Source organism: Vombatus ursinus, unplaced genomic scaffold (genome assembly GCF_900497805.2).
Source record: "Vombatus ursinus unplaced genomic scaffold, bare-nosed wombat genome assembly UNPS02000546.1, whole genome shotgun sequence".
NCBI classification, from domain to species: domain Eukaryota; kingdom Metazoa; phylum Chordata; class Mammalia; order Diprotodontia; family Vombatidae; genus Vombatus; species Vombatus ursinus.
The window spans coordinates 1,134,353-1,146,084 of record NW_020940324.1 but is presented as its reverse complement, the minus strand read 5'-3'; the positions used below and the strand labels follow the sequence as shown (position 1 = coordinate 1,146,084).

Here is an 11,732-nt window from a genome sequence, read left to right as displayed (position 1 = left end):
TCTAAGTTCTCTCCCAGCTCTGACATCCTGTGTTCTAAGGGCCCTCCAAACTCTGACATCCTGTGTCCTAAGGGCCCCTCAGCTTTGACATCCTATGTCGTAAGGGCCTTCCCAGCTCTGATATCCTGTGCTCTAAGGGCCCTCCCAGCTCTGACATTCTGTGTCCTAAGGGCCCTTCCAGCTCTGACATCCCTGTGTCCTAAGGGCCCCCCAGCTCTGACATTTGGTGTCTGTGGTTCCAGAGGGGTCACCTGGATAGCGGATTCTGCCAGGCTAGGGCTCAGGGTCCTGATGAGAGGGGTGCCCCTCCTCCCCCCAGCTCAGAGGCTGGGTGCTGAGTGCTAAATGAGGCTCTCAAGGCTTGTCAGGAAGCCCTGGAGAGGTCCCTCTTCCTTCCAGCTGCAGTTTTCCCTGTACCACTTATGTGCCACAAGCAATCAGGGACCTCAATTGCCAGCAAAGATGGCTGAGGAGGGGAAGGCGGGGGTGGTAAGGCACCGGGCTATGTACGATCAATGCCTCTAGCTGATGAGGGGTGTGAGAATCAGCTCTCACCTCCTCCCTTGTTGCCTAGGCTGGAGGATAAAGGAACAGCTGGAAAGGGCTGAGAGCAGGGGGCCTGCAGGCTAAGGGCGTCCAGAGGCCAGTGGATGCTGGGGCACGCAGCCCTGGAAAGCCCTCACCAGGCTAAATAGATGGCAGGAGACTCCTCTGGGAGGTCCCTAGCTGGCCCCACTGCTAGATGGGAATGACTAGGGATCCAGGGGGATTCTTCTCTGGGACGGGCCTGGCTCAAGGCTGAGGGTGGGGGTGCTTCCCAGGCCCTGGCCTTCATGGTCAGCCCCTCAGCCTGAGGCACCGGCCCAGTGGGTGGTTTTTGGGTAGTCTGAGGCTGTCTCCTGGGGCAGGTGGGCAGTGACGGATCCTCCTGCCTGATGCACTGATGGGCAGGGCCCCGGGGGAGGCAGCCTCCAATTCACTCGGGCTCGTTAATGTGCAATTTACGGGCACTTTAACGCTCTCAGCATGAAAAATGATCCTGCTGCTCTAGGCTCCCTCTCGCTCTCTCCCTCTTCTCTGCTGTGCACTCAATGGCTTCCCCCCACCCCTTCCCTCCAAAGGAGGTCTTTGAGGAGGAGGCAGGCAGGGGGTGGGGGAGGGGGGCTGGATTTTTGTTCCTTCTTTAAAGGCCAGGAGAAGCAGGGGTGGGGGCAGGGCAAGCAGGAGATAAGTCTAAGGAGCAGTGGCCCCTACCACCCATAAAGCACTGAATGTCAGACTTGGAAGGACCTTTAGGATTGAGAATGTCAGAGGTAGAAGGGCCCTGAAGAACCCAGAATGTCAGGGCTGGGAAGGCCCTCAGAACCCAGAGTGTCAGGGGTGGGAGGGCTCTCAGAACCCAGAGTGTCAGAGGTGGGAGGGCCCTCAGAACCCAGAGTGTCAGAGCTGGGAGGGTCCTCAGAACAGAGGATGTCAGAGCTGGAAGAGCAAAGAACTCTGAATGTCAGAGCTGGGAGGCCAAGGATATTCCCCGTTCACCCTTCTCTAGAGCACACATCTCCCTCTGTGATGCAGAGGGTACCAGGTGGGAGGGTCAGAAGATCCGAGTTCTAGTTCCTGGCTATACGGCTGTACTGAGAGATCCAGGGCAAGTCCCTCGATTTTCTGGCCCCCATGTCCTTGGTCACCCAAAGGAAGGGGCTGGACCATGACTGTCACCCCTGAGGGCCCTTCCCCCCTCTGCATAGTCGGCTCTGGAAGCCCACGCTGGAGTGTGGCAGTGAGGGGCTGGTAGAAGACGATGCAAGGATCTTGCTGCTCCCCTGCCCTGACTCAGGGTCCCAGGCCGGGCCCTCAGTCCTTCTGACAACTGCTCTGCTAAGAGCCCCCGGACAAATGTTTGGGCAGGACCCAAGCCTGCAGGCCAGGCCCTGGTCACCAGGTCCCTCCACTCTCCCTCAGCAGCCATTGCCTGTCAGCCCAGCCTCCGCTCAGGCCCCTGTGAAAGCACAGACAGGGCCCTGGCAGGCAGCCAGCAGCACCTGGGATCGGATCTCCGTAAATACTGCTGCCTAGGAGCCCCTGGGCCAGATGAGACAAGGATGGGCAGGCAGGGGAAGGAAGGGAATGGGGGGAGGATGGTGGCAGCTTTGCTGGAAAGAGAAGCCACAAGAATGCCCAGGAGGCCCCCCTACCTGCCTCCCACCCCCAAAGCTGCTGGTGGGTGGGCCACCTCCCACCCCCAGAGCCCAGGAGACTTCCTGGAGGAGGGAATGGGGACCAGAGCCATCAAGGCCACTCACCTGCTTATGCATTTCGATGTTGAGGCCATAGGACATCTCGTAGTACTGCAAAGAAGGCGAGCACGGAGATGGAGGGCAGACAAAGGCACACGCTAGCCCCTTGGCCTTCCCAAAAGGAGCTGTCCTGAGCCCCCTACCCCCCTACTCCCCCACAGGACTTCCCACCCCTGGCCAGAGGACAGCTCACCATGACATAGTGCCTGTGAATCTCCGTCTTCTCTGATGCCAGCTTCTCACACTCCACCTTCAAGCTAAGGGGCAGATGAAAGTGATGAGTGAGGGCCCCTGAGGCAGGCCAGGCTCAGGAAGGGGGCTACCCACCTATTAGAGCACTCACGTAACACGGAGCACAAGGGGCTCACAGCTGCATCCAGAGGAGGGCTCACACAAGGCCAGGAGCCCAGCCCCAGGAGGAAAGGGAGAGGGGCCTCAAGGAGAGCGTCAGAAGTAAGGGATGATCTAGTTCAATACCTTCCTTTTAAAGATGGAGAAGCCTGGGCCCAGAGTGGGGAAGGCTCTTTTCCAGCCGTCACACAGCAAGTCAGTGGCAGCTTCAGAATTGGAACTGACATTTTTTCCAGGGCTCTTTCCACTGTACCAGATGAGGCTGTATTGGGGAGGTGGGGGGGGGGAGAGGAATGGAGATCCTTGGGAGCTTGGAGAACTGGGGATTCCAGCTAAAAGGGATCATAGGGGAGAAGGGATCTTGGCCAAGATCACACAGCTGGCAAGAGTCAGCATTCACACCCAGGTATTCCTGACTCAAAAATCAGGGGCCTGTGGCCAAAGGGTAACCCAAGGCTGCCTGGGCTGGTCAGTCTCCTTGAGCCCCATGCCTGTCTCTTGACCTCTACCCAAGATCCTAAGCCAAGGTCTTCCTTCTTCTCAATCCCCATACCTGTGGTATTGGCTTTGAAGGAACTGGAATTCTTCCTTGATCCGATCCAATGTCTCTGGGTAGGTGAGTTTTAGAGTCTGGGGGGTGGTGGCTGAAGCATTGGTGGTGACGAGCACAGCTGCCGCTGAGGCCACTGGTGGCGCTTGAAGGTGGGTCTATAGTGGTGGTGGTGGGGGCAAAGGTTCAGTCAGTCAGCACCCACCCCTGGCCCCCAAGACACCAGAAGACAGCCTTTCTACATAAGTGGGAAAGAAAACACAGCTCTGGTGCCTATACCCAGGGGGTGGAAATGAGAGGGTCTCATTATGAAGACAACTGAATCTCAGAGAGATCGAAGTCACAAAGGTTTTAAGTTGACTGAGTCAGAATTTGAACCCAATGCTCATTTCTTTAAATTAAAATCCAAGACTATTTTGGAGACATCAGATTACTCATAACCAGTCACTTGGGGTCAGAGTTAGGATTTGAAGAAGGTTGCTGCCAGGAAGTATGTGAGCTGGGACTCAGACCCAGGACTTCTAATTCATGTTGTCCGAGATAGGAAAGGGTCTTGGGGACCCTTTAGTCCAATACCTTTCTTTTACGAATACTGAGACCCGGAGAGGCAACTATGGGATTTGTCTGAGGTCACACAGTGAAGTCAGTATAAGAGCTATTAATTACCCCAGGTTGGGGTTCCCTTTCTTCTCTCCCCCCAATTAGTATCCTCAAACCCTGGCAGTCCCAATGGGAATGAGGCAGCAGGCACCTAAGCTGGTAGGGACTAAGCAGGGGTCCCCAGGACAGCTCTGAAAGCAGGACTCACCAAAGGCGGCCTGTTCTGGGGAAACATCTTCAGCCAGAGTGAGCAGCCCTCCGTCTTATCCACCAGCCACCTCTCTGGCTACTAGATCCAATCTCTGGCCCTTTGCCCAGGCCCTCGGACAGGCTCCAGCTCGAAACCGCCAAGGCTGCTGCCAACGGGTTCTGAAGGCAGCCGGCTGCACTGGGCTGGAAGAAGGAAAAGGGAAGAGGGGGAGGTGTCCCCTGCTGTGCCACCCTCAGTGCAGGGCCCTAGGTGCTATCTGGGGACAGCGCTGGTGATAATCACCCCCCTGGCTGCACTCTGAACTCAGGGCTTTCTCATCCCCCCTCCTGGCCAGGCCCTTCCAGCTCCTGCCAGCAGCCTCTCCACCTGCTGTCCAACTCCAGCCTGGCACAGGCCCAGAGCTGGCCAGCCTGGGGCGAGTAGGCCACTTTGGCCAGCGTCCCTCTTCCCCAGCTCAGCACTCCTCTCCCCAGTGCCAACCCCCCCCAGCTCTGGCTCCCTCTCCCTCCTCTCCAGCCATACAATGGCCCTCCTCCTTTCTTTTTCCTTCCCTTCTTCCTCCCCCTTTCCTCCTCTCCTTCCTCCTTTCCCTCTTCCCTTCTTCCTTCCTTTCTTCTTCCCTTTCCTTTTCTCTCCTTCCCTCTTTCCTTCTCATCCTTACCCCTCTCCACTTCCACCTATATCTATCTTCACTTGTCCCCTTCTCTCTTCCTTTCCCCCAGTCTCTCCTCTTCCTTATTCTCCCCTCTCCTCCATTCTTTCCCTCTCCTCTCCCCCTTCTTCTCGACTCTTTCCTCCTTCCCTTCCTCTCTCCGTCTTCCCCCACTCTCCTCTCCTCTCTTCTTCCTCATTCTCCCCATCCTCTCCCACTGGCTTCTCTTTTCCCCTGCTTTCTCTCCCTCACTCTCTCTTCTCCCTTACTCACCCATTCTCTCCTTCTCTCCTCCTCTCCCCTACTCTCCCATCCTCTCCCTCTTCTCCCTTACTCCCATTCTCCCCCCCCTCTTCCCAGCGCCCCCCCCCGGCCCCGTCTCCCACCTCCCTCTCAGGGAAGGGAGGGGACAGGAGGGGATGGGAGGGGAGGGAGCAGGAGGTCGTCCCCCTCGTTCCCCCAGGACTCACCCGGCAGGCTGGGGCACGAGGAGGAAGGACGGCCGTCGGGGGCGGAGGCTCGGCGTCCCCAGCCCAGCCGGGTCCGGTCCGGCCAGGCCCGCTCAGCTTGGCGCCCGCGGGGGAAGGGAAGGGGGGAAGGCGAAGGCCGAGGCCAGGAGCGCCTGGAGCCCCCCGAGCTGGCCTGCGCTGCTCGGTCCCGCTCGGCTCCGCCCCGTCCCGGTCCAGCCCCAGCCCCAGCCCCAACCTCGGCTCGGCCTCCCCGCCCCCTCGGCCGCCGCTGTCGCCGCCGCCGCTGCCGCCGCCTCCTCCTCCTCCTCCTCCTCCTCCTCCTCCTCCTCCTCCTCCTCCTCCTCCTCCTCCTCCTCCTCCTCCTCCTCCTCCTCCTCCGGGCCGCCCTCCCCGCTCCGCTCGGCTCCGCCCCCGCCCGCCCCGCCTCCCCCGCCTCCCCCGCCTCCCCGGGCAGCAGAAGCAGCAGCGGCTCTGCGGGGAAACTGATCAATGAACGCGCGCCAGGTCCACGTGGGCCGGGGCTCGTGCGGGCCAGCGCCGAGCCGGGCCGGCCAATCAGGGCGCCGCGGGGGCCACCGTGCCCCCACGTGGGGCCCCCTCGCTGCCACCGCCGCCCGCGCCCATTGGCCAGCTCCAGAGTTCCGCCCCGGGAATGTGTCAATCAGCCCGGAGCCTGCGGAGCGAGCAAGCGGGGCTGGGGATTTAACCCTTGACTGGATGGTCTGGGATGGAGGTGTTTTGTTCCAGGAAAAGGGAGGAGGGGGGAGAGTGGGAAAGGGAGAGGATTGTAGGACAATTGTGGGAGGAAGCCGGGGCGTCAGCCTAGGATTGACAGTATTAAAACAGAGATCCAGGATGGGCCTTTAGAGCTGGGAATCTTAGAAATCATCCCATTGTTTTTCTCTCCGGGGAAACTGAGGTCCAGAGCCCGGAAACGATTTGCCCAAGGTTGTCCAGCTCCTGAGCCGCCTAATCTAGACTGGAACTCCTGCCTTTTGGCTCTGGGCCCAGAGCTCCCACTCGACTTAATCCTCCCCCACAGCCCAGGGAGATCTCGAGGGCAGGAATGGTTAATCCGTTTGACAGATAGGGCAATTGAGGCCAGGAGAAGGGAAGTGTCTCAGCCCGGGTCAAGGAATGTACTACCTGAGAGTTCGAGGGCTTGACTCCACCCCGAAGGTTGCCCCTCTTCTGAGAAAGGTAGAGAGAGGATCATCAAAAGCTTAGCCTTTCCTGCATCCCCCATCCATCCTTCTGGGCTTTCCCCAAGATCTCACCCTGAGCTCAATTAGTGGAGTCATGGGGCGGTGGAGGGGCGGGGGGAGTGGGATGGGAGGGGGCTGGGAAGGAGCTGAGTTTCCTAACGAATTAGCCCAGAGATGGTCAGTCCCATCAGGGGCCTGTTTCCCAGGTCTAAGGCCAGCCCTTCCTCCTTCTCTGGGTAATTACTGCTCCCTAGGGACTGGGTTGGGCCAGGATGGGTTGGGGGGGGATGGATTAGGGAGGGGAGAGCGAGAGGGAGGAAGGGCGGCCTATCCGCTCCTGAGTCCTACCATCTCCACCACCTGTCCTTGCTCTTGCTGACCCAGCCTGGCGTCTCTCCTCCCCAGCCATCCATTGAAGTGGGGCAGGCTGTAAAAGCTAGCTCCCTGGATCTGGGCGTTCAGGCTAACAGGATGAGCCAGGCCCTGTACACTCCTATTGCCCTCCACAACCCCCTATCTCCTGGCATGGCTTTGTGCGTTGGACTGTCTCCCAAATGTTAACAGACTCAGGCCCCTGCAAAGAACAGCAGACGATTATTAATCACCTACTGGGTACAGAGATGCTGGGAGAGATACAAAGTTTAAACAGGCAGGAGACCTGGATTCCACATTTTGTTCTCTCACACTGATCAAATAAAATAATGCATATAAAGCCCTTTGCAAGCCTTGGCTAGGTAAACGACATCTCCCTTTCTTAGGGTTACTTAATTATTATGTAATACTCTCTGTGTGATCTCTGACCAGTACCGTTCTCTGGAAAACAAGGGTGACACAGTGGAAACGGAATCAAAGGACCTTGGGTTCAAATCTCACCTCTGACACTTGCTACCTGGGTCACCCTGTCCCATTCTCTTCACCTGGATGGAGATAATTTTCCTCTTCTGTTAAATGATGGGATTGGATTACATGGCGTCTAACACCCCGCCTAGCTCTGAATCTACGAGCCTCATCCTTCTCATGCTTTCCAGTAAGGAAATTACTTTGTGAGAGCTGTTGTGACATTATTATTCTGTCACCAAAACCCTTCCCCCAGGCCCAACAAAGGGCCTCGGCTCCCAGCTTGCTGGCCTAGGCCCATGGCTGACTTGTCATAGCCAGAATAAGTCTGAACCAGCCGCCGCCAGACCTGGGCCATAGCAGGGCAGAGCTAGGTTAGACGCTGGGAGTGATGATCACAGCAGATGTCACTTGTGGAAGCCCTTAAAGGCAGCTGGGTGCAATGTAAAGAGCGCTGACTCAGGAGGCAGGGGAATTGGGTTTGAGTCCCATCTCTACTAGTGCCGAGTGACAACCCCTTTCTCTATGGTCTTCAATCTCTCCCTAGCTACTGGCTCCTTCCTCGCCGCCTACCCACGAGCCGCTTCTTCCCCATCCTAAAAGAACCTCACCTAACCCAACCATCCTACCTGGCTATCATCTTATATACTTCTCTTCCCCTTCCTAATTAAGCTACTTGAGGGGGCCATCCCTAATTGGTGCCCCTTTCCTATTCTAAACCTGCTACATTTCTGGATTTTGACCTCATCATTCCTCTGAAACTGCTCTCTTTCCGAAGTTACCAAGGATCCTCTTCATTGCCAAATCTGATGGCCTTTTTTCAGTCCTCATTCCTCTTGACCTCTCTGCAGCCTCTAAGACTGTCGATCACCCTCTTTTCCTTGATGCTTTCCTCTTTCTAGGTTTTTATGACACTGTTCTCTCCTGGTTCTCCTGCTTAGTTTTCGTTGCTGGATCTTCTTCCGGGTCATGCTTACTAACCTTGGATGTCCTCCAAAGGTCTGTCCTGGGCTCTCTTCATCTCAACGTGGTGATCTCATCAGTTTCTGTAAATTTACCAATCATCTCTATGCTGATGGCCCCCAGATCTATCTATCAACCCTACTTTCTCTCCTGAGTCTTTCGTCACCAACCAACTAACTGCCTTTTGGATATCTTTTAACTGTAGTTATCTCAAGCTCAGTAGGTTCAAAATGAAACTTTTCCTACAAAACCTCTTTTCTGAACTGCCCTATTAAGGGCACTAGCATCTTCCCAGTCACTCAGGCTGGAAAGCTAGGTGTCTTCCTGCACTTTTCACTCTCATTCATCTGCCATAGGTAATCTGTGCCAAGTAGGGTTTTTACCTTCACAACATAGCTCGTGTACTTCTCACCCGGCCACCCCCTGGTACAGACCTCCATGGCTTCACACTTGGACTATTGTAGTAGTCTGCTGGTGCGCATGTCTGCCTCAGATCTTTCCCCACTCCCATCTATCCTCCATTCTGCCACTAAAATGATTTTCCTCAAGCTCAGGTACTATTATGCCTCCCTTTACTCAATCAACTCCAGTGGTTGCCTATTGCCTCCAGGATCAAATACAAAATGCCAATGGGCATTTGCAGCCCTTTACCACGGGCCCCTTCCTGCCTTTCCGTTCTTCCACATACTCTCACTGTAACTCCTTACTCTTTTTCCTACATGACACTTTGCACTGACTGTCCCCCTCCTGACCTCCCACTCCTGACTTCCCAGGCCTCCTTCAAAACTCAACTTCAACCCTACTTTAGCCAAAAGTCCCCTCCCCACCCTCCACAGTTAGTACCTTCCAGCTGAGATCATCGCCCATTTACACTTTGTATGTCTTGTATGTTGGTAGTTATTTGCATATCGTCTCCCCCATTAGAATGTGAGCTCCTTGAAGGCTGGAACTTTTTTTGGCCTTTCTTTGCACCCCCAGAACTTAGCACAATGCCTGACATATAATAAGCACTTACCAAAATGTTAGTGGACAAACCGAATTAATCTCCTTGAGCCTCATTATCTTTATCTAGCCAGCATCTATATAGCACTTACTATGTGCCAGGCACTGTGCTAAATATTGTACAAAGCACTGCCAAATGGAGAGTCATTCTCTTAGTCCTTATCTGTCTTGACCCCTCTGCAAGCTTCTTGATATTGTTGATTTCTTCCCACTCCCAGATCCTCTTTCTTCCCTTGAGTTCTGCTCTGATGCTGCCCTCTCTCAATTTTCCTCCTACCTATCTGACCAATCCTTCTCCATTTCCTTGGAGTCATCCCTGATTCTCCCCTTTCTCTCCCTTTACCCCATCCCCACGTTCCCAATATTTAATGAGTTGCAAAGTCTTGTTGATTTGACCTCCATGCCATCTTTTTCATCCATCACCCTTCTCTCCACTCCTAGGGATTAGGGAAGTAATAGGCCCATTATCCTCTGCCCAGATCAGGCCACGTCCCTGTTTTATTCCCATTTTACAATTGAGGAAGCTGAGGCAAAGAGAGGTTAAATGACTTGCCCAACATGACACAGCTAGTAAGTGTCTGAGGCCAGATTTGAACTCAGGTTTTCCTGACTAAAGATGAACGATCTTTCTATTGAGGCTCCCTATCTGCTTACAAACAATGTAAAATGAAGGCTTTGGACTCAGTAGCGAATGGCCTCTGAGATCCCATTTTGGATCTATTAGCCCATATTTCATAGGATCCTATAACAGATAAGATATCCATCTAAGATAGACGTCCATTCCCAAGTGATAACCCTTCAAATTTGTGAACGTTTCTAGAGTGTGGGTTCAAAATCAAGCTTCTTTCACTTACTACTTGGGTGACCTTGTCACAGGGAAGGTCACTTAACCTTTGTCTGTAAAATGAAGGGGATGACCTCCCCCCTGCCCCTGAGATTCCAGCTTTGAATCTATCATCTTCTGATCATGCCAAACATCCTCATTTCCTCTGTGTGACTTTGATATGATGTGAACTGGAGGGCATCTTTATTGCTTCTAGCTCACCACTCAATGTCCTTTCTAAAGGACGTCAAACTCCCAGAACTTAACCTGGTACCCTAGATGTGGTCTGAAACTCGGTTGTAAGGGGTAGAGGAGTGAGGGGGTGGTAAGGGAGCCTGGTATAGTGGGTATTGTCCCAGTTGGAGTCAGTAGATCTGGGTTCAAATCCTGGATTTGCTAATTCCTACTTAGAGAGTCATACCAAATCTTAAAAATGAAAAGGACTTCAAAAGCCATCTAGTTCAGTCCTCACTGGAAAAATTACTCTATTCAATGTACTCTTTTTTTAAAAAAAAATAGTGTTAGTGTTTTATTTGTTTCCAATTAGATGTAAAGATAGTTTTCAACATTCATTTTTGTAAAATTTTGAGTTCCAAATTTTTCTTCCTCTCTTTCTTCCCCCCGAAGACAGCAAGCAATCTGATATAGGTTATGCATGTAGAATCATGTTAAACATTCAATGCTCTCTTTCATCCTTTCTATCTCCTCTAACAGATTTCTCCTACTATCAATGCTCCCCACCCACCAAATCTTCAATCTCTCCGTATCTACTGATTCCTTTTCCACCGCCTACAAACAATCCCATCCCTGAAAAACCCTCACTGGGCCCTACGATCCTGCAGCTATTGTCTCGTGTCCCTTTTCCCTTTCTCTCTTACATTTCTTGAAAAAGTTGTGTACCCATGGTACCTCGAGTTCCTCTCATTCTTTTGAACTGGAGAGCTGGCTTCTGACCTCATCATTCTGCTGAAACTGCCTTTTCCAAAGTTATCGACAACTTCGTAATTGCTGAATCTAATGGCCTTTTCTCAGTCCTCATCCTTCTTGACCTGTCTTCAGGCTTTGAATGGAAAACCCTGTCTTTCTAGATAATCTCTCTTTTTAGGTAGGCAGCTAGGTGGCTGCAGTGGATAGATCTGCCATGCCTGGGTCAGGAGGACTCTGTTTTCAAATCCAGTCTCAGACGTTTACGGGCTATGTGACCCTGGGCAAATCACTTCACCTCTGGGTGCCTCAGTTTCCTCATCTGTAAAATGGGGATAATAATAGCACCTCCCTCCTGGGATGGTTGTGAGGATCAAGTGAGATAATAATTGTAATGCGTTTAGCACAGCACCTGGCACCTACTAGGTGCTTCTATAAATGGTAGTTATGCTTATTATTTTCTTGGGTTTTTGTGATACAACTCTACCTCTCTGATGAATTTTGGCTCCTTCTTTTGGCTTGATCATTGTGCCTGTCAAGCCCATTAATGTTCTCTAAAGAGTCTGCCCTCTTCTCTCCTCCCTCTGTGTTATTGCCCTTGGTCATCTCATCAGCTCCAGGTTCAATCATCCTCTGGATGCAGATGACTCCCAAATTGTATATCCAGGCCTCATCTCTTTCCTGAGCTCTAGTGCTGAATCACCCGCCTGTTGGATATACAGTACATAGTGCAAACTCAACATGCTCAAACAGAAACCATTCTTTTTCTCCCAAACCCTCCTCTTTTCTTAATGTCCCTATTACTGCCAAGAGCACCTCCATCCTTCTAGTTACCCAAGTTCACAAT

At 53.2% G+C, this 11,732-nt stretch overlaps 1 protein-coding gene across 1 annotated transcript in view; it reads right to left on the bottom strand.

Annotated features, from left to right (window-relative positions):
• LOC114042051 (transducin-like enhancer protein 1) overlaps nt 1-5,208 on the bottom strand; it is a gene marked incomplete at its 3' end in the record, with an annotated part of 9,204 nt that extends 3,996 nt beyond the window's left edge. Inside the window, exons 1-5 of the mRNA XM_027860782.1 lie at nt 5,132-5,208; nt 4,007-4,191; nt 3,202-3,356; nt 2,491-2,554; nt 2,304-2,348 (exon numbers count right to left, since the gene is read on the bottom strand). Of these exons, the coding sequence (XP_027716583.1) occupies nt 2,304-2,348; nt 2,491-2,554; nt 3,202-3,356; nt 4,007-4,033 (291 nt within the window). The remainder of the gene's footprint in view (nt 1-2,303; nt 2,349-2,490; nt 2,555-3,201; nt 3,357-4,006; nt 4,192-5,131) is intronic.
• Between the last annotated feature and the right edge of the window lie 6,524 nt (nt 5,209-11,732).